The sequence below is a fragment of the Dipodomys merriami genome, unplaced genomic scaffold, assembly GCF_024711535.1.
Source record: "Dipodomys merriami isolate MVZ:Mamm:240054 unplaced genomic scaffold, mDipMer1.0.p SCAF_14, whole genome shotgun sequence".
NCBI classification, from domain to species: Eukaryota; Metazoa; Chordata; class Mammalia; order Rodentia; family Heteromyidae; genus Dipodomys; species Dipodomys merriami.
In genome coordinates this window covers 33,235,514-33,258,522 of record NW_027202715.1, presented here as the reverse complement: position 1 = coordinate 33,258,522, position 23,009 = coordinate 33,235,514, and the positions used below count along the sequence as shown (strand labels likewise).

The 23,009-nt window shown below is 36.2% G+C and overlaps 1 protein-coding gene across 1 annotated transcript; it reads right to left on the bottom strand.

Annotated features, from left to right (window-relative positions):
- Positions 1 to 1,365: 1,365 nt before the first annotated feature.
- On the bottom strand, positions 1,366 to 21,734 carry Lipn (lipase family member N). Its single transcript, XM_070020444.1, has 10 exons — positions 21,657 to 21,734; positions 20,251 to 20,366; positions 19,153 to 19,270; positions 17,075 to 17,273; positions 15,293 to 15,402; positions 12,429 to 12,565; positions 9,326 to 9,472; positions 7,418 to 7,489; positions 6,821 to 6,892; positions 1,366 to 3,058 (listed from the first exon to the last, which is right to left on the bottom strand). The coding sequence occupies exons 2-10, from the start codon at positions 20,356 to 20,358 to the stop codon at positions 2,825 to 2,827; spliced, it is 1,197 nt and encodes a 398-aa protein (XP_069876545.1). The 5' UTR covers positions 20,359 to 20,366; positions 21,657 to 21,734; the 3' UTR covers positions 1,366 to 2,824.
- Between the last annotated feature and the right edge of the window lie 1,275 nt (positions 21,735 to 23,009).

The following is a 23,009-nucleotide window of genomic DNA, read 5'->3' as shown; positions in this document are numbered from 1 at the left end:
CACAGATTGCTTAAAAAGTAAAGTTATAAGTATCTGATGGCTTAAATGTACACTGTATGTTTTACATAATAATGATTCCAAAAGAGAATTGTGAGAGTTCTATTTATTTATGTATTGTGAGAGTTTTATTATTTTAAAATAGAACCATCTAAAGAGATTGTAACTTAGACTGAGACAAAAGTTTTGCCTTACCTATTCCATACTACTTGAGTCTAGAGAATAAGTGTCTTATAAAACTGCTAAAATCTGGCAATTTTTTACTCATTGATCCTGCTTTGTAAAGGACATCCCAATATCTTTGGGTTTTTCTTCTTTGCTGTTTCCTTAAAATGTTTATTAATAATTAATTGTCAGGTAGTCTAATGATCTGAGTTCATTGGAAATGATGTCCAGGGTAAATGAACTGATAAAAGAAAGTATGGGAAAGGCTGTATATTATGCTACATTTATCTAACAGTGTATGTACCACTTTTCTTGTGCCATATGAGTTACACTCTTCCATGGTAGATTAAACAGACTACCCTACTCCACTGAGGTTAGCTTGTGCAAGTGACACAGGCAGAGGTTTAAATATGCTGGTATGGTTGAGTTAGCCCTTTCCCCTCTTGGAATATGTCCTATGAAGAACCACCTGATGGTTGATGTTCCAGGGAAAAGATGTATGTATGGAACAGACAAGTACTCAACTGATGGTTTTGAGCCAAGCACACCCGTATCTCAGCCTGAATGTACTAGAAATGCCTAAAGATAGGTGTGTAAACATGAAAAACAGATGTTTGATGTTGTAAGCCATTGAATTGGTCATGATGATTAACTGCATTGTAATTGTAATAGGGAGCTCTTCTAACCAACCCATTTAACCAGATTCCTGTATTACCACTGTCTTTCAGTGTCCCCATAAAATCAATTTACTGATATTAATGCCGCTTCAATATTCATAGCTAGTAGTAAGACAATTTAGTGTGCTGTGCCTTCCTTCCTGTGCCTCCTGGTTGAATGACATGCTCACTAAGCACCCCAAGGGCATTTATGTTTCTTCTTAGAAAAACTAAAATAATTCATTTAGTTGGGACAATTTGATGAGATGAAGAACATATTGTAAGAAAACTATTTTATGGGAACTAGAGGTGTAACTCAAAGGGTAGAATGCCAGACGTGAGTCAGGAAAGCCAAGCAGTTCATGGCACTGAATTCAAGTCTCAGTACTGGCACAAATATACCCTTCCCCCCCCAAAAAAAAAAACAACCAAAAACCACATTGCGCTCTTTGAAAAGTTCAATAAAAGTCATTAAAATTGAGATCAATGTTAGTTATTTTCTTAAATAAGAACTATAAAATTATCGAAGTTAAAATTGTCAAGAGTTTTTAATCACCACATATATATACATATATATGTATAATTTTTGAGACATGCTCTCATTATGTAGCTCAGCCTATCCATGAACTTGCAATTTTCCAGCTTCAGTCTCTCTAGTATTGAGATTATAGCAACGTGCCTGACTTCTTACCCTACTTTAAAGACACTAAAAATTAAGAATGACAAATTATGGACTATAAATTACAGAATGTTTATATATTATCCGATATCCAAAAGACTTTGGTTCTTCATGCAGAACCAATTTGCATTCACTTGTTTTAAGTTTAAGTACATTACTAAAAGAATGTATGTGCATCATTTTGGATGTTTCCCTGAGGACCATCAACAGTTACTTTATTAATTACATCTTCATAGAAGGTAAAAAGATAAAGAACTCTTCCTAATTCACACCATTCAGAAGTGCAGGAACGAAAAAAATTCACATTACTCTTTGAACTCTGTACTAACCTTAGAATCAATATCCACTATCTTTTATGCCTTGTTTCCTTTGCTGATTCTAAATGAAGCTATTTGGAGGAGTTTTATTACATGTTATACAAATACAAATACAGTAACATAAATTCTACTCTGAAAATGCTGACTGATCTGTCTAGTTGCTGTTCAGAGTAAAACAAGAGGGGATTCTTTTTCATGTGTTATAACTCGAGGCTACTTCTTTGTCATTGATTTACAAAACTTTGTTATAAGAAAGCCACTTTAATCTGGCTTTGTTTCAAAGGAGGGAGCTTAGAGTGAATAATTTTAGTAATTAATAATTTAGCAAATCCTAATGTTTTTTCTTTCTTAATTTTGTCTCTATCTAAACCTATCTTTTAATAGTACAACAAGCTCCTGGAAAACTTACATTTTATTTGCTATTCTCTTTCATGCTTCCAGATATATATCAAGATTTATTTCATGACTGGTTTATATAGAGTACCCTAATAACTATTGGCTTAATTCTAGGTAAGCTGGAGGTTACAGTGACACTGAATGTGCTTCTAACCAACTGTTCTGACAATGACTCTCCTATGCTTATAATCAGTCTTATGAAAAAGGGAATGGGGAGGGGGTGTATTGTTTGTGTAAATTATGTGTTTGTACATGTGTTTATACACACTCAAATTAAAACTGGCTAAAGAAGGCCTTCTTTTACCTACTTTCTCAATTGAACATTGAGCAGCTAAGTTGGATTTAAAAGGGCCTAAGCCTTAACTAAAGGTATGAGATTTTGAGATGCCAGACAAAGATATTCCCTAAAATAAGAACAGCACAATTCAAATAATTTCTAGTTTGGATATACAGAAACAGAAACATGTCAACAACATCCACAGAAGCACTGAGCTCAACTTCATAATGGATGAGTATTTTTCCCCTAAAAACTCTCCTGGGCTTGAAATCTGATTTGGTTTTGTTTGTTTGTTTGTTTTAACTGTAAAACCATTGCACTTAGAGATATATTGCATTTAGAGATACTCCTTCATCAGAGCTATGATTTTAGTATATACCCGTTGAGGGGCATCAAGGCCCCAGACAAAATCAAAGTGGTTCCAATCGGGCAAAAGTCTAAAATAACTAAGATTTTTAATTTGAGGAAGTATCCTGGCCACATCCTGGGGTGTCACAAGGCTGTCATGTCCACCGGCCCAAACAGCAGTAGGTACCTTCATGGTGGTTATGTCATATAGTGGAGGGCGACTCTGTGAGAAGAGAAACAGGGCAGTCATGGTCTGAAGTTAGACATAGCAATAACTGAATTTAAACAAATGGAAAAATCTTAGCAACCTGAGTATCTGCCGTGGCCGTAGATCTGTTGGGCACCAAGTAAGAGGCAAAGAAAGTACATATTGTCCCCTACATTCAAGGAGTTTGTGAAGAAGGGGGCATGCAAGATTACTAAATGAACACTTGTATAGACAGTAATGTAGATTGTATGCCATAAGGTATTTTCAAAATGCAAGAGAAGTGATGGCAAAAAGAAATTCTTTCCAACTCGGCTTTAATGGAAAGAGGAATAATTTGAAATGACTTTTGTGAGCAGTTGAATTTTGACAGATAAAAATGGTAGATAGAATGGGAAGGTTTCACAGGGAAGGAAGAATGAGCAGGTCATGATAAGGAAGGGAATATAGTAAAATAGAGCAGGAAGATCATAAAGGTTTGAGTGTCAAGCTGAGTAAGGCATTTGGACATCTTTCAGAAGTTGTGGGAAAAAATACAGAGTTTTTTTTTCTGAAACTCTATCTTAAAATAGCTACATGAGCATCAGTGAGTGGTTTGACTTGAAGGAGTGGGTTGAAGATAAGTCCTAAATATATCTAGACAAATGGATGTTCCTAATTGTAGCTCTGGGCATGATTACATTCTCCAAGGGTAATAAAAAGTTGTGAGAAATACTGTGAGAGTGCTCCCAATTGGGAAGGGGGGAGAGGAAAATAAGAGAACAAAGGGAACAATAAGAAATGGAAAGGAAATCAGACATCATTGCATTACGGAATTAGGGGAGCTAGTTGTGAAATGATTGTTATAACTAGCATAGCACATTTCAGACAACTGAATCTGGCAATTCAATATCACAGATGACTTTAAATGGAGTTCTGCAATAGGTAGATGAAGATTAAAACTGGATGTTCAAATGTACAAGAGTGAGTAAAAGAGGGAAACAAAATTTTTAAAAGTGTTTTTAAACAGTAGAAATAGATTGATATCTTGTTAGAATTGGCGGATTAAGAGAAAATTTGCTTGTTTTTCATTAAAGACAAAGGTTCAGGTGAGATAAAAAAGCATCTAGGAAGAAAGGGAGGTGAGGAAAGACAGGACAAATGGCACAGAAGCAAATTAATTTCTGATAGAGAAAGGCAGGGGAGAGTCAGAAGGACACCGGCATTTTGATTCAGATGAGAAGGAAATAATGATTTTATTCATGTAGCAAATAAATATTGAGAATCTGGGCCTGGGACATTCCAGGTATTCTTCTGAGATTAAAAATAAAACATAGGAAACAAAATAGAGAGAAATCCCTACCCTCTTGGAACTTATACAGGTTGATCTTCTTTTGTTAGACCCAAGACCAGGATTCATAGCTAGCTTTTGCTCATGGACTAGCACTCTACCAACTGAGCCTTGCCACCAACCTCCGTGGGTTGATTTTCATGGGAAGTGCAGGTTGGGGGGAAATAGAGATATTGTTGGTGACTTCAGGGGGAGGTTAATTGATAAGAATAGCTTCTCATAGGGAATGGAACGAAACTGACTTCGAACCACATAAAATAAAAACCAAAACAACAACAGCAAAAACAACCCTATCAGGATTGACTTGGAGCAGGATAGAACCAGCTAGATGTTGATGAATGCTGATACCCTGACATACATCAGAACTTGACTATTATTTTTAGGTGTATAATTGTGTGTGTGTGTGTGTGTGTGTGTGTGTGTGTGTGTGTGTGTGTGTGTGTGTATCTGTTGTCTTGTAAATGTAAACATCACATAAATATATTTGTTCACTAACATTAATGGAAGAAAGAAAAAGTACTGTGTGTTAAGTCCAAGACAAGAAGTTTTTACTACTTTGCGTTCATCTACTTTATTTCACTTAACTGAAGATTTGTTATTTGCTTTTCTTGGGCCTTTTCTAAACTTATGCATTTAGGTGAGTGCCAGTGGCTCATGCTTGTAACCCTAGCTTCTCAGGAGGCTGAGTTCCAGAGGGTAGTGGTTTGAAGCCAACATGGCAGAAAAGTCCATGAGACTATATTTCCAATTAACCAGTGAAATAGTACCTTGCGCTAGACTGGAGATGTGGCTCAAGTGTTAGAGTACCAGCCATGAACAAGCAAATGAAGAGAGAGAGAGAGAGAGAGAGAGAGAGAGAGAGAGAGAGAGAGAGAGAGAGAGAGAGAGAGAGAGAGAGAAAGAGGGAGGGAGGGAGGGAGGGAGGGGGGGGGAGAGGGGGAGGGGAAGAGGGGGAGGGGGAGGGGGGAGAGGGAGGGGGGGGAGGGGGGGAGGGGGAAGGAGAGGGGGAAGGGGAAGGAGAGGGGGAAGGGGAAGGAGAGGGGGAAGGGGAAGGAGAGCAAGAGGGAGAGGGAGAGGGAGGCCCTAGAAAAAAGCATATTTGTGTATAAACACAGTGTAAGAGACAAGAGAACATTTGGCCAGAAAAATATCCATTCTGTAATTTGATTATTATGTAGTTAAATAAATGAATATATTTGTCAAATCTCATTGAATTGAAAAACTATAATCATCAAATTTTACTTTATGTAAATCACATTACTCAAAATGATTAAAAATAAATAAAATATTCACAATGTAGGTCTTAGACTTACTGCAAGGGGTAATAAATTTAATCTTCTGATTTATTGTTGAGAAATCCACTGGTCTGATTGTTTGTATGCTCAGAAACAATTTAAATGATATGCTGGCATTAATATCTATTAAAAACATAGCCTAAGCTGGGCACCAGTGGCTCATGCTTAATTACTCAGGAGGCTGAGATATGAGGATCATGGTTCAAAGCCAGACTGGGCAGAAAAGTCTCCATGAGATTCTTATTTCCAATTAACCACTCAAAAATCAGAAGTAGCTCTGTGGCTCAAGTGGAAGAATGCTAGCCTTGAGCACAAAATGGCTCAGGGGCAGTACCCAGGTACTGAGTTCAAGCCCTACAACCAACAAAGAAAGAAAAATATAGTCAAGGACAGTATTTAATTTAATTTACTTAATTCATACTTAGAATTCAAGGCTCTGATTATGAATAGAAAAATTGGAGAAGAGTTGATTAACAATACAGTGTTAAGTCTACAGATTTTCACACAAAAAGTGATATGGGAAAAAGATATTTTGAGACCCAATTCTTTTTTTATTACCACTTGAGCCACAGTGCCACTTCTAGATTTTTCTGCTTATATGGTGCTGAGGAATTGAAGCTAGGGCCTCATGCATGAGAGGCAAGCACTCTACCACTGAACCACCTGCCCAGCCCAAGACCCAATTCTTAATGTTGAAATACAGTTTTTATACTTTCAGAATGAGTTTTAGATGTTTTTCTGTCAGTATAATAAAGTTGTCATTTTAGTCTGTCAAGATTTTTGTGACATAGTTTTCATTATTTGTATTATAATTATGTTTCACTCCATTAATTTTTAGTATTTTTTCTTTATCCTGAAATGAAGAAAGCAAGATTAAAAGTTGTAAAAATCAACAAAATGCTGAGGAAATTAATACATGAAAGCATTAGTGCATATAGTAATCTCTGGATAGAGGGATTATAAATATTTGATTTCCTTTATATAAGTTCATTTTATTTCTAAAATTTCTACTGTTAGTATATACATTGCATATTTTTTCCAAAAAAATCTAGTTGTGCAAATGCCACCAATTAGTAAGTAGAGTTTTTCTTATTCTTAAATGATTGCTATTAAAATTTCTTGAACTTCATTCTGTGGTCTCTCCATGTAGCTTACCTGATTGTAATGATGCATATTTTCTGCTTGGCTTCCCCAGTCATAAGCTCTGAATTCATCAGATCGGTAAAGCTGAAATAAACAAGTTTTAGAAAAGCAATTTGTATGTTAACAATTATGGAACAATTATGGGGACAATAATGGAAAAACACTATACTGGGAAGAAAGTAGGGTTTCTGTATCACTAGAAGGAAATAAATACATTCTCATTTTGAAAAGTGGGGTCTGATAGAAAATTAATGATTTCCCTTAGTTTGAACAAAAATCATATAGAAAACCAAGACTTGTGAAAAGAAAACCAAATCGCAGATATTTCTGTCTGCGAGGGTTTCAGCCCTCTTGAGATTCGCTCTATTTACCTCTTTAACTAAGGAACTGTTTTATAGTCTCTATCTAATATGGAAGTTGTTAATGTCTTCCATTTGGTTTCCACCACAAAATTCTTTCCCTTAAAGTCCAGGGAAATCAAAATATGAGAGTAGCAAAAAGGACAAATTGGAAACAAGTTGCTAATCTTCTCAGGATAATCTTGTCAAGACGTGCAATTTTGCCCTTCCATATAGAATGAAAATGAGGACTGAAGTGGATAATATCTACCTGTTTTATATGCAGAATGTTCTGTATTGATGATCCACTGGGAGCGTGAGCCATATACACATCTATTCGACTCTAGAGAAATTAAACCCATGTTACAGCAAAAACCACTTAATGAAATAAATGATTCCTATCAGAAGCAGAGAACAATTATGATTAGAATTAATAATGTATACTGGTACTTTGAAAATGATGAGGCAGAATTACTTTGATATATATTATATATAATATGCAACATATTATATAATATGTATATTATTTATTACCCTAAGATATATTATATAACATGTATTATATATTATATATACAGTAGTAGATATCCTTGGGCCAAGCAATGTGAAAAGGTGCTAGTTGCAAATGTGAAAGAGGTGTTCTGACCAGGCGCATAGACTGCTATAGTACAATAGGTGACAAAATCTGAGCCTAGGATCTCATGTTAATTATCAGCCTTATAAATTTGGTCCATTTATTTACTATCTCTGGATTCATTTTTTCATCTATTAAAAATCATACTGCTAACTTGATGGGCTCTTGGAAAAATTCACAATGTGCTACAAAAATAAAGGCTAAAATTCAATTCCTTCCAAAGATAATTTCAATTTTTGTAAATATCAGAGACAAAAATTAGTCACTCAACAGTAATCAAAATTAAAATTATATGTCTTAGAATATAATGACCACATTTAAAGAAATCTAGTAAATATTTATTTATTATTTATTTATTTATTTTGCTAGGTGCTGGTGGCTCATGCCTGTAATCCTAGATTACAGGGGGCTGACCTCTGAGGATTATGTCAAAGCCAACCCATGTAGGAAAGTCAGTGAACCTCCTATCTCCAATTAATCACAGAAAAAGCTATAAGTAGTGCTATGGTTCAAGTGGTAGATTGTTAGCCTTGAGTAAAAAGAACTGAGGGACAGTGCCCAGGCTCAGAGTTCTCCAGGACCAGCAAAAAATAAAAATAAAAGTATACTTTTTGAGGAAAAGTCTTTTAATGGGTCTTATGGGTTCAATATAATATAATTCAACCTCTAAGATAATAGCAGTCAGATGAACTGTTGGAGAACAGCTATCTTGGTACTGACTTGATTGTGACATAACTATTTAACCATACTAGTCTACAAATATAAATTCCTCCTCCTCTTGCTTTCCTTCTTGAATTTCCAATAACTAGGAATAAGCACGTTATAAAATAAGACTGCTAAGACTGCTATTTATCTTTAGGAAGGGGATTCAAATGCTCTTTTATTTTATCCTAGATTTTCAAGTGGTAAATTTTATTTGAAATTTTAAAAAATGTTACATATAAAGGAAGACATACAGTAAATACATGTTATGCTGATATAGGCGTCTCTCTTTTTCTAGAGTTTTGTTTTTAATGCAGAGTATAAATGCAATAAGTTTAAATTTATTATCATAGTAGTAACTGATTGTAAACTTGTGAGAATTTGATACCCATTATGAAACGTTTTATCCCATTTTTGGGGGGGGGGGTCCGGTCGTGGGGCCTGAACTCTGGGCCTGGGCGCTGTCCCTCAGCTCTTCAGCTCAAGGCTAGCGCTCTACCACTTGAGCCACAGCACCACTTCTGGCTTTTTTTCCTTTTGCTTATGTGGTGCTGAGGAATTGAACCCAGGGCCTCAGGCATGCAAGGCAAGCGCTCTACCACTGAGCCAACTTCCCAGCCCCTTATCCCATTTTTACTAAGGATGGAAAGATGCAGTTGCCTTTCCTTTTCCCAGTCTTCTTAGTTATGGTCTGTCTGAGTACTTACTTCTCTAGGCATCACAAATATCTACATTTAATGAATTGGAATACTACCTGAATTTATGTGGTATGATAGGCAAAATGAATCAAAGGAGAGGTGAGATATATTCAAGTATCAAATGGTTCATAATTCTTGTACATACTGCATTCATGTTTTTCTTGTTGAATCCAGCCCATAGGGACAACATTTCAATACACATTGGTAAGAGTGCTTTATTATTGCAGATTTTTGTAGAAGCTATCTTTTTATTATTATCTTCTACAAAGAAACCTTTGGTACCAAACATAGCCTGTAAAAGAAAAAAAAAGGATAAATATAATTCAAGATCTTCTGACTATATTCCCTTCATTCTAGGAATGGATTATATCTATTTCTATTTACATTACATTCTATCTATTTCTTTTTACATTAATTGTTTCAGTCAAGCAATCTAAGTCCTTTAGAGAAAATGTTTTAGGAGTCCATTTCCAAATGAACAAGGTCATCAGATTCCAATAAAGAATCTACAACCCCCAATTCATGCTTCCATAGTGAACTTCCTTTATACTCTGTTGAATCAGTGATTGCTCATTAGTAGGAAAAGTAAAAACCTTTTTTTCATTAGGGTGAAATATTACATTAAGTAGGAAGGAAAAGAAATGTTTCCTACGTTATGTACACATTGGCTTTCTAGTGTTCCCCAAGGTTCACTGGTTCTCATAACAAAAGTTAGAGAATGAGTTGCCAAAGAGAAAGTGGCACCAGACATAAAAGAGGTGATAATGTCCAACAATGGACAGATTGAAAAACAAATCAGGAAAAAAAAACAAACACCTCTACAGAAACCTCAAGAAAAAAGTTCCAGGGAATAAATTTAAGGAAGTAAAAACCATCTACAACAAAAAGCATAAATCACTGAAGAAAGTCATCCAAGCATTGGGAAAATGACAACTTAACATGTTCATGGAAGAATGGGATTATTTTTTCTTTGGCAATGGATGAAGCTCCAGATGATCATATAAAGTGAATCCAAATTCAGGACAAAGGTCACAAGCTTTTGCTCATCTGTAGAATATAGACCTGAAAGAAATCTTATCTTCAACATGATTATAGTTGTGGAACTGTTCTGAGGAGATGATTAGAAAGGAGAGAGAGTAAAAAGAAAATGGTGGAGGGTAAAGACAAGCTAAATACATTGCGTTTATGTGTGCAGGTAGTTTAAGGAACTTCATTGAAAGCAGATGAGTACTAGAAGGGTAGGAGGGACTAGGAAATACAGAATAGAAGGTGTTAATGTGGCCAAAGTATAATACAGACACGTGTGAAATACCATCACAAAAAACTATTATAAAAATTAGCATATTCTAAAGCAGGGTGCCCGTGGCTCACACCTGTAATCTAGCTACTCAGGAGGCGGAGATCTGAGGATCATGGTTCAAAGGCAGCCTGGGCAGGAAAGTCCGTGAAACTCTTATGTCCAATAAACCACTAGAAAACCAGAAGTGCCACTGTGGCTCAGGGACAGCGCCCAGACCCAGAGTTCAAGCCCCATGACTGGCAAAAAAAAAAAAAACAAAAAAAAAACAAAAAAACACCTTAGCATATTTTAAAACCGTAAATGAGAGGTTTGTGAAACAGAGACTGTCTTGTGTGGGAATACTAATGGGAGGAGGAGAAGAGAAAACAGAAGATGAGGGAAGATGAATGCGGTCAAAATACTTGCTATATAAGTGTGAAAATAGAACAGTGAACCTTATTGTGATTGTTTTGGGATGAGGGCAAAGAGAGGAGGTTACGTTATAGAAGGGGTGAATTTGGTCAGAGAATATGGTTTGCATGTAGGGGAACAGAATAATAAAAACCCTCTTGCTTATCTAAAATACATTAGCAAGATGTGAAGAAAACAAGGCAGCCTTTTGGATAACACTTCTAGAACTTGGTAACTTTCTCTAGGTGTTCTGAAGCTCTCCACAAGAGACTGGGAGAGCCAGAGAATAGTATTCAAAGTAATAAGAATTTTCACAATAGATGATGTGAACTGAGATGAGCCAGGAACAGAATTTGTCTCATATCTGATGTATAAGACAAACAAATATCATACATACAAGATGATGGGTTTAAATCAACAAATGAGTTTACTTAGCTGTCCACAAATGAAGATAACATTCCAAATGAATTCAACTGATGTCAACACATTTTGAAATAGAGCTGATGCAAACACATTTTAAAATAGAGCTATCAATCACACAGGAGTAACAATATTTATCTTCATGATTAACAGTACGAGACTGTTGTTGAACCAATGATTAGGGCTTATATAAACATATATCCTTTCTTTCCTGACAGTTGACTCCTGATTATGGTATTGCTGTCTTACATATGAATAATTGTGAAACTCTAATTTGTCTCCTCATGTTCACTTTAGTATAAATGTATTTTTTACCATTATCTCAAATTCAAAGGGAAATTTTGGTAATTCAAGAGTATGCTCAAAGTTATGCTCTTTGTGGCCAAGACATTCATACAGAAATAACTCAAAATAAAGCTGGAATGACCTTTAAGTGAATAAAATTCCAAATCCATACTTGTCAATAAAGCAACTCTTAAAATGCAAATTATTATTTTAGTGAATACTTGAGTATCTGACATTGAGACCTTTTCATGTAGCCTTAGTAAATTAAAGTAAGCTCTCAAGATGGAAAAGAGTATGTGTTCATCAAAGTTTTCTAATGTTCAACTTGGGACATTCATGGTCATTTGTAATTTGAAGAGTACCTGCCAGTTGGATATGTGAATCCTTTGAACTGTTCAATTAAATAGAATTAAAAAAATTATGGTTGGGACAGATGAGGAAGATCAATGGAAGGAATAATATTGATCAACATGAATGATCAAGCTGCATGATACATTAAGTTAAAATCTCTTTGTACAGCTACTGAAAGATAATTCAAAAAGCTTAAAAATAGAAAATTTGTTAGTAGACGCTATAGTGAAATAGTACTCAGCTCACTTTGAAATTCAAATAGATACAAGTAACTAACTATGGTTCATAAGTAACTAACTATGGTAAATTATATATAGTACCTGTAGCCACAATGGCACAGACATACATGCATAGAACAGGCAAACACATGCTCATAGGGTCTATTTGTTTTAAGTTTGATCTAAATTTCCTCTTTACTTCATACAAGTTTTTTTTATTAATAAACAATCTATGGTCCAACATAAGATCCTTGGGTGAGTTTTAGCAAAAAGGAAAAGCCTACCTTGATTATGGAACTTGGAAGTAGAAAAAAACTTGTGAAAATGCTTGTGGGATATTTGAATGATATCACAGGACCCAAGGCAAAATTCAATTTGATTCTTTGTGCCAGTTCAGGCATGGTGGAAAAGGCCACAAACCCTGAGAAAGCAGGAGACAAGACAATCTTGTAAACATTAGAAATGCTTATGCAATATTTCTACTAACCAAAGTGGGGTACTACTTAGTTAATTTTGTCTTTCTGTTGCAATGGTTTTGGAAAAATTGGAATGTTTTCTAGTATTCTGCAAGGGTTTCTGTCTTCATTTCTTTCCACTCCCCAAAGCACAACTTTCTCATATTCTACTGATGGACAATTTGACCTTGTTGGGGTCATGGAGTAGTTAGAATGTGGAAGGTGAGGGATGAGCTGCTGAAACAACTACTACTGGCTAAGTTGTAGATGAATTCACTCCCCAAACTTTGGGTAAGTGCTGGAAATGTTTTCATTTTACTCCCAACTCTGAGCTGCCAAAATGACTCATAGAGCTTCCCAAAACAAAGTAAGCCATGAAATTAATAAAGCATGGCTCACACAGGTCTTTCTTCAGTATAATCCAGTCATTTCAAAGGCTTTCTTTCTCAGTACAGAATGAAATTTTACTGCCATTACTTTCAGTTCCTTCGTGGATATTCACAAACCCTTCAGAAACCTTCCAACTGGCAAAGTAGAAGAAATTATGCCTGGTCCATTAAGGAGGAGGAAGGCTCAGTAAGGATCAACTTTCTTCCTTTACTTTGCTCTTTCAGGAGCAGTGTTGAAATTTTTATAGTTCCATGGTGATGAGGGGGGTAGAGAGGCCATGAGACTATCTATGTATGTTGATTTCCCAAGGTGCCGTTCTAAGCTTCCCTTGACCTGTGTGTGTGTGTGTGTGTGTGTGTGTGTACAAATACATTATTGAAAATTTAAAGCTGTATTAGGTAGGTAAATCAACTGAATAATTCATAGAAAGACTCTGAATCAGGTATATTATCTCTCATCAGAGGGTTTTTGGAAATGTGAGAAGATGTGTTTTCTGGTGGTTACAGTGATTGCAGTCTTCTATTAATATTTAGGGACTAAATATAGTACAAACAATAGGGTTCTTTCCACAAAATGAAAAAAATATGCTTTGACTAAAATGTAAATAGTGATCACTAAAACATTTTCTGTCTACATATAATATGGAACACGGGTGGTAACATTTCTTCTGTCTCCTTTGAAAACTAGTACGAGCATGGGTAAACCCTGCCCTCTTTTCCAGACCCAACTTGAATAATTTCTTCTCTGAAAATTCTCTACACAGTGCCCATCCACTCTACTGGTCAGACTGACTTGATTTGAATCTCTGTTTTGCCACTGATGTCTTCAGAGACCTTGTACAAGTCAGTTTCTCTGAACTTCTGTTTCCTTCTCTGTGAAGTAGTATTAACAGAAGGGCTATTCTTAAAACTGATGGGAGGAAAGTTTATAACATATAGAAAGAACATTCAGCAGCATTGATCTTATAATATAATTTTAGATATTATAATTGTACAATGATTTGCCTGTTAATGAAGATTTTGGGTTCTTCTCTTGGTACTTGGATACTACTTTTGTCTATGTCTCCTGATGTTCACTGCCTATGCTAAGCCTGATAACTGCCTGTATTGATGATTACTGATCAGTATTGGTTTGCTACTGCTGACAATGGTGCTAGTAGAAATATAAGAAAAGTCACTAACTGTGTACAGTTTTATCCAACCACAATATTGTTTATTTTTATATGTCTATTCTCTATGTTAGAAAATTCAGCATAAGATCAATAGTAAGTTCATATTTTATCAGCATAGTAAATTTTTATGTGGAATTAGATTGCTAATTTCTTTACAAAAGTTCTAGGAAATCATTAACAGAGTGCTTTTTTAGTAGCTCTGAAGTTTAAACTCAGAACATCATTCTTACTAAGCAGGTACTTTTCCACTTTCCTCACCTTAGGCCCACTTGAGACCAGTGCTAAGATGTAGAATTTTTTAAAGAACATAATTTTTTAAAAACTTAAAGATGTCTACATGGTGCTTCCATTTAACTCTATTCTATAAACATTAAGCCGTATGCTGAATAAGGACGTCCAGTTGATTGGTTATATTATTTTGTTTCAACCTGCAAACAGATGTAACCAACCCCTCATTTATTCAACTTAAGCTGGACTTCAATGGCTTGCACCTGTGATGCTAGCTGCTCAGGAGGCCGAGATCTGAGGATCATGGTTCAAAACTAGTCTAGGCAGGAAAGTCCTTGAACCTTTTATTTCCAATAAACTGCTCAGAAAAGAGCCAGAAATGGCACTGTGGTTTAAGTGGTAGAGCCTTCTAGCTTTGAGCACAGAGGCTCAGGGAGAGTGCCCAGGCCCTGAGCTCAAGCCCCAGGACCAGCAAAAATTAAAAAAATAAATAAGTACACTCCCCTCCTTTAAATTTAATTTAAATTCAATCTGTTTTAAGGAGGATATGATTGTTGTATTTTATAATGATTCAGGGATATTTCATAGCATGAAGCTTTACTGTAATAGAGCAGAAGGAATCTACAAGATTTCTCTTTAGACTACATCCTTGGATTTGGAGCACATGTTATTTCTGAAAAATGATATCATCATTAGAAATATGCATCTATAATCTGAAATCAGGGAGAGATTTTGTCCTAATTTTCAGTCTCTGGTCTATAGATACACAAGCACTTAGTGCAATAGGGTTGTTTCCAGCATAGGATAGAGAGTGACAAGCATTATAACTAGAATTTATTACATTTCAGTTTCTGGGTGCATTCCTCCTGGAATATACTAATAAAATTGACTATTGTCAACATACCTATTGTAGTGCCAAGTGAATGACCAATATAATACAACTTCTCCTGGCCTGTCTTATTTACAATGAAATCTATTACTCCTGGTAGATCATATTTGGCCATTTCATCAAAACTGCAAGATAAGATAAGGGGTTATTAATACTTACAACTATAATTTTAAAATTTACACACAATCTGAGCACCGTGGCACATAGCTATAGTCCTAGCTCTTAGCATGCTGAGATAGGATGATAGTGAATTTAGGCTTGGGCTCCATAGTGAGTGGAGTTCATTCTGGGCTCCATAGCATGATTGACACCCCCCCTCTTTCGCTCTCTCTCACTCTCTCTCGCTCTCCCTCTGTCATTCTTTCTGAGTGAACATTTACAAGCAAAAGAAGCACAGCACCCTTCAGATACCTGCCTGCTATATATATAGAATTCTGTGCTGTCAGTGTGTATCACATTATTTACTCAAGTAAATGTAAAGCATTTTAGCTCACCCCATTTATAGTTTACTTCCTAATAAGAGGCACAATTTCAAGATTTGCGTATGCTACTTAAAGTTCACTCTTCTTTTTTCTTCCTCTTTATTTCCTTCCTTTTCCTGAATTCTTTGCAAGCCTCTGCTTCTCACACTGCCTGATGGGATTCTTGACATGTGTAGCTATTTAATACCCATTCCTGCACTTGGAAAACACGACTATTGTCAATTAGGATTGCACCATTTACTATTTAGGTACCTTACATGCTCTGAACCTTAGCTTCCTCAACTGAGAAATAAATAGTTCAGTGCCTGGTTTATAGAGCTGCTGTAACTATTAAATAGTAGAAAAAAGAAACAAGTTGGCTGCAGGTAAGCACCAAATTAGATGTTGCTATTGTTGGCTCTTCTGTTCATACAGATGCCTATCAGACATATGCACCAATATTCCATAATACCAGTTACACCAGCATCAATATAAAAGGATAAAAAGGCCTATATAATATTCAGTACAGTTAAAGATATTTATGTAAAGCACACATGAATGGTTTCTAAAATAATATTAGCAGAACTAAAACAAAGGAACTTCAAGATCTCAGTCAAGAAGCAGGAATACAAAAATATTTTTCTATTTTTCCCCTCCCACAGAGCTGTGAACCTCGACAACTTATTCTATATTTTTTCTTCACTAAAGACTTAGTATGCACTAGCTATATGATTGATATGAGGTAAATGCATACTCAATTCTAGCAGTAGTTTAGAAAACCGGAAGGGAAGTGAAGCCAGAAGAATTGAAGATCTCTGATAACAGCAAAGCACACTCATTAAGAGAAATGGTCAATAATTTCTTATTCATTGTCCACGATCATTGTTTGTAAAAACTCACATAGGAATTTTCCTAATATTGGAATTTGTTGTACAATTTCAACCATAATTTCTTTAAATAAATGTTGCAAAAGTAATTGGTTGTCCTGGAGGAAAAGATTTGCATAAATATGAGTAAAAGTAAGCTTATTTGGGTGTGTTTACCTTTGAAATACACATACCATAGGCATTCAAAAACACTGTTTAAATTAGTTCATAAATTTGAAATAGGAATTTCCTGAGCTGTTTCCTGGACAAACTAGTGATGTGTGTGTAGGACTGGACAGATTGAATGGTCAAAGGATCTTTCTAAAATCAAGAATCAAAGAAAATCAAAGGTTCTCATCATTTTTCCTCTTTGAAGATGTTAGAAAGTATTACAGATTCTGAATAATATCTATTATTTTAAAGAAACCACCTCCAAATTTGCTCTTGTTTTTTTCTTAGATACAGTTTACCTAAAGGCCCAGAATTTCTCTTCATTTGCAGAAAGTGTTGTGTGTCTTCTTGACCAAGTATTTCCCCGACTATTTCCCATCCATACATCGTAACCTGCATCTGCCAGAATGAACCCGAGGCTTCCATTAGCACAGTTCTCAAGCCAGTAAGCAGTGTCTGCAAACAAAGCGTGTTGCATGTACACAACTGGCCGGGGACCTAGAGAAGGGATTGTCGAGATAGAAGAAAATTATAACAAATAGTATATGCCAGAAACATTATAGAAACACGTATCTACATGGGATAAACACACACCCAAATGAATACACATGTGTACACACAGAAGTAGTTACTAGTCTGGCATTGGTGGCTCACACATGTAACCCTAGCTACTCAGGAGTTTGAGATTTGAGGGTCATGGTTTGAAGCCAGCTCTGGCAATGAGACTCTTTTATCTCCAAGTAATCAGAAAAAGATGGTAGTTTAGCTGTGGTTGAAGTAGTAGTGTTCCAGCCTTGAGCGGCATAGGCAAGTGAGAAAATGAAACCCTGAGTTCATGCCCAAATAATGGCATGAAAAAAGTAGCTGCTACTTTAAGAATCATTTTACAGTTATAAAAACCAATTCCAGAGAGTTGACTAGCTGATGATGCAGAAAGCCAAGACTCAACCCCACTTTGGTCTTACATCACAATATGTGCTCTCTACTCTGCATTCATTTATCATCAGCAACTTACTGACAGTTCCATTTATGATTTTCACCTTTACGATGGTGTCAGTTGATATGGTTTCAATATAACGCATACTTTAGTTTTTGAATTTTGATCTTTCTTGAGAAGAGAATGTGCATGACAGATTTATTTATATCTGCTACAAATTAGGCATAAGCCAAATGTTTATCAAGAGTTCAATTGATTAAAAAAATGTACCATGTCATTCAATGTAAACTTACTCAGCAGAAGAAGGGGTACAAGCTTAATGTGGGTTAATCTCCTAGGCTTCCAGTGAAGGTATAGGGGTGAGTATATAGGGTCCTGATTAGTTCTTTACCCAGATCCTAAATTCCCAGCCTTTGCTCACTATAGAACATTCAAAAATCAGTAACAGAATTAATCCATTCTACCATGTTTTCATTGTTTCTCAAAGTTCTGAAAGAAAAAGAGTGCTCAGTGAGGTGAGAAGAACTAGGGTTGAAAAACTGAAAAATATATACTGCAATTTAATAGCTAATAGCACAGGCTTCGGAGACAGGCTGCCCAAGTTTAAACTTTACTTCTGTCACTAGTTACTGTTTTGATTCTGTATCACTTTCATGATCTGAGAATATTAAAATTGCAGGGAGTTTTAATGGATTTGTTTAGTACAATGCAGTAAGCTACTGATTTATTTGCTGGGAATTGAACTCAGGATCTCATGTCTGCTACACTGGCATTCTACAGCTGAACTACCTCCCCTAGCCCATCAACAAGTTATTTTTTAATTCTAAATCCTGCTAAAATTCTCTTGTCTTAAACGTATTTTTACTTTTAATCTTTTCTTCCTTTACATTTCAAAGTATCTTCTCCCTTGGGGCTGAAATTGACAGATATAACAAAAATGAATATGATCCCCAAGGCTTCATACAATTTGGAATTAAGATAGCAGTGAATGAATTAATTTTTACTATGTCCTAAAATGGAATTTCTATCCAAAAGGTACTTTTTTTTTTCTTGCTTGTTTGATGTTCAAATCCAGCGACGAACCCTATAATCTTCACAGAAGACTCCTTTGGGTACCTCACAGGTGCTAGCTGCATTCAATCCAGCAAGTCTCTTTCCAACAGTGAGGAAATCCACTTCCTGGACTCACCTGAGTTAGCAAACTGTGGGCCCCACCTTTGCATTTACATCGGAGCAAACAAGCCTGGAGAAAGTCTACAAGATGAGGCTTGTCATTTGTTTGTTTAGTTTCTTGTCTGTCTTTAGAAAATTAGAGGGAAAAGCATGACTCTCCTCCTTTTTAACCATTTAAACCAGAAATTCAGTCAATTTTGATAAACGAGTCACTGTCAGGATGGATTACCAGCAATAAATTTCAGTAGAACACAGTCCATCATATACCTGTGTTGCTAGAGTGTCTCCTCCCATAGGGAATTCTGTTGAGGGCGAGTATGTAGCCATCCGCAGTGGTCACATTGTACTCTTCGCTGGGATAGCCATTGTACGTGATGATTTCACTCTGCCCAGAGAAAACAAAAGCATTAAGATGTTTATATTCTTTTTTGTGTCTTAAAGGTCATAAAAAGAAGTAGAACAAAGCACCTGGCATGTGCTTATTGGGATAAATTATGTGAAATCTGTTGCTCCAAACAACTATAAAATTATAAAGTCTTGATAAAATAAAAATAACTAAGGTGGGTGTGGTTGTGCATGCTTGTAATTGTAGAGAAGGGAAGATGAAGTTTGAATCCAGATTTTGTCTCAAAAGCAGAAAAAGACTTCAAAAAACATGTACTATTGGTGAGGATTTAGAATATTTAGCCAGGACCTCATTCTCAGCAATAAAGTTTCATTTTTAAAGGCACATGTCTTTAGTAAAGGTATATAGAAAACAGAAGGCATTTATATATATATATATATATATATATATATATACATATATATGTATGTATATATATATATATATATATGTCCAAATGGTTGTTGGTGTGTGTATGTGTGTCTGTGTATGTCTCTGTGTGTGTGTGTCTTTGTGTTTGTCAGTACAGGGACTTGAACTCAAGCTATCACAATCTCACTCAACTTTCTTGTATACTGCTGGTGCTCTACACTGCCATTTTACCATTTTACTGGTTAATTGGAGATAGAGTCTCATAAGCTATGTTTTTCCAGTCTGGCTTTAAGCCTCAACCTTCCAGGTTTCAGCTTCCTGATTAGCTAGAGTTAGAGGAGCCACCAGTATTTGAATTAACATTCTTAAGGTATAAATTAAAATGAGGACCTAATGAATATAAAAGACAAAATACAATTCCATTTCCTACTACTTGAAAACCTTAGTTTTCAGCCACAAAGGAGCAAATCTAGTCAGACTGTTACAATGATATTAAAAATCATCTACCTGTTTTCCTTATTAGCGATTCTGTAATACGCGGGTCTTTTGTGATCCCACCTCATTAATCCTGCTTTATCTGATGTTCTTTGGAATCTTCTATGACTTACAGTGTTCATCCACACTTCAGGATTTACTTCATTTTCCAAATCCAAGAATCCATGAGCATTTAGAGTCCCACAAATCAAACAAGCTGTTGTCAGAAATAGCCACATCATAGGAATGCCTGGCACAAAGCATTTAATATTCACAGATTAATTTAATTTACCAGTGTTAATGAAATAACAGTCATTCCTTAATGAAAACCTGAACAGTATTGTAGGCATGCTAAAACTGTAAAGAAAGGGACAAATGAAATTATTTATAGCTGAGGCTTCAAAGTTAAATATCTATATATAGAGAGAGAGACAGAGAGAGAGAGACAGAGAGAGAGAGAGAAAGTGGTGTAGCTCAGTGCCCAAAAAGCAAACAAGAACAATGAACAGATGGAGTTTCCACTAAGCAAACAAATTTAGGTTCTGTTTCTAGTAATGGGATTATTCCTGGTATAGACACCTAAACAAAGCTTGACTCTTCATAGCAGGCTCCACAGCATGAGGGCATCTGAGTACTGCTATTGCCAACAGGCATGACCTTTGAAGTCTAGCCTCACCACAAATAAAATTTCTGACTTTGGGCAAGTTATTTAAGAGCTTTGTGTCTTGGTTCCTTTGTTAGCATCATTAAGATAACAACAGATTCTTCCTGGAGGTGTTACCAGTAAAGATTAAGGGACATAAATAGCACATTTATTGCAGTGTGAGTTCTTAATAAAATCTCTCTCTTTTTTTGTTCTGAGGAGCAAGAGCTTAATATCAGAGTAAATCAATACAAATTAGTACCCATACATAGTTAAATTTTGAAGCTGTATAGTTTTTTATATATTCAATACATACTTAAAAATTATCTTACATCCATCAATGTTAAAAACAGTACAATTTTTGAAGCTAATCATAGTATCTAGAGCGCTTACCTTTTGCTAGCCATTGTCCTCAGTGCTTCATCTATGCTATTTGAGCATATAAAAACTCCATGCCGGGTGCCAGTGGCTCAGGCCTGCAATCCTAGCTACTCAGGAGGCTGAGATCTGAGGATCATGGTTCAAAGGCAGCCCAGGCAGGAAAGTCCGTGAGACTCTTATCTCCAATAAAACCACTAGAAAATCGGAAGTGGTGTTGTGGCTCAAGCAGTAGAGCGCTCACCTTGAGCTGAAAAGCTGAGGGACAACGCCAGGCCCAGAGTTCAAGCCCCATGACCGACAAAAAAAAAAAACAAAAAACAAAAAACAAAAAAAAAACTCCATGATGTTGTTACTAATATTATCTTCATCCTATCAATTAAAAACAAAACAAAACAAAACAAAAGGCTGAGAGAAAACTAAGATCTGCCTACGGCCACAGAACCACCATGCCAAGTCTAGGATGCTCCTTCCATCCGCTCTATCCTGCCTGTCCAGTGCAATGAATCTCCGTCTTACCTAGTCAGGTGACCTTCACCTGTTCCTGAGGACTCCACACTGATTAGGAATCTCCAAACTTTTGCTTTGGACATCAGGCTGACGAGTGAGCTACGGCTGCAGTGACAGTTAGAAGTTAAGAGAGATGGGGAAATAGGAAGCTTGTGGAAATGAGGAAAGCTGGGGCTGCGCCCTGCCCAGGGCGGCTCCCTGACATACCACAGGCAGTGAGGCACTTGGAGTTGGGAAACAAGACTACAGGAGGCCAAGTAACCAGTTTGGCTGAGTCATCCACGTTTGCACTAAGTGTCTGTCATTATTGGGAGGGTTCAGTAACATTTTCAAACCAGTATATCAAACGGGCAGTAGAATGCACTCAGGATCCTAATGGACAACCCCGCAGATAAACAACAGGAACGATCCCAACCCTACAACTCAAGAATGTGGATAAACTACAGGAACGTATGTGAAAGTATTGGTGTCAACTATATAGCGTGCAGGGAAGTGCATGATTGAAACTCAGGGAGTCAAGGAGGCCGTGTGAATCCTGAACGACCAGAAAGAGCTTGCAACTAGCAGTGACAGAGGAAACTGAGTCATATATTTAAAGGAGTTGAATCTTGGTCGACTTTGGCAGCAATCAGCTGTGATTTCGCCCAGAAATGATTTAACCACTCTGCTTTAAACAAGGTGGAAATGGAGATGTGGAAAGATGAGGAACATTTAGCTCTCAATTACACACAAACAGTCACACAATAAAGGCATAAACGCGTTGGTTTTTCTGTTCCACGTTTTTAATGCCTATAGAGGCAAAGGCTTGAAGGCACTAACTCAGCTGCTTCCATTTTTGAGCAATGAGAGTTTGGGAAAATTGTGTTGTCACCCAGAGTGCTTTAGGAGTTTCAGTTCTATTTGCCATCCTCAAATCCTTTCAGAAATAAAGGTATCCACATTTACCCCGTCTTAGATCTATTCCAGGTGAGTTGAAAATTTCCTGGCACTAAAATAAATGTGCAGTAAAAGGAACCATTAAGCTTCTTTAACAGGGAAATTTATATACCACTCAATTCCAGTTTTTATACACCATTCTATATATGCAATTTTTGGGGAATGATTCAAAACAGGTTTTGCTCTGATTGATGGTGTGATAGTTGAAGTGTATAGAATTGTCTGGAATATTCCTCATGGCTTATGACTTTGAAACAATCCCTTCTGAAAAAACTCTAGTGAACTCTTAGCGAGTTGTAGAATGAACTATTACCATTCGTGTTGATTTGTTGTCATGACTTAAGGCACAAATAACACAAACATACCTCACTTCTCATGCTTTTGTAGTTGTGGACAGGCTCAAACCACAAAAGTAATTTCTATGCC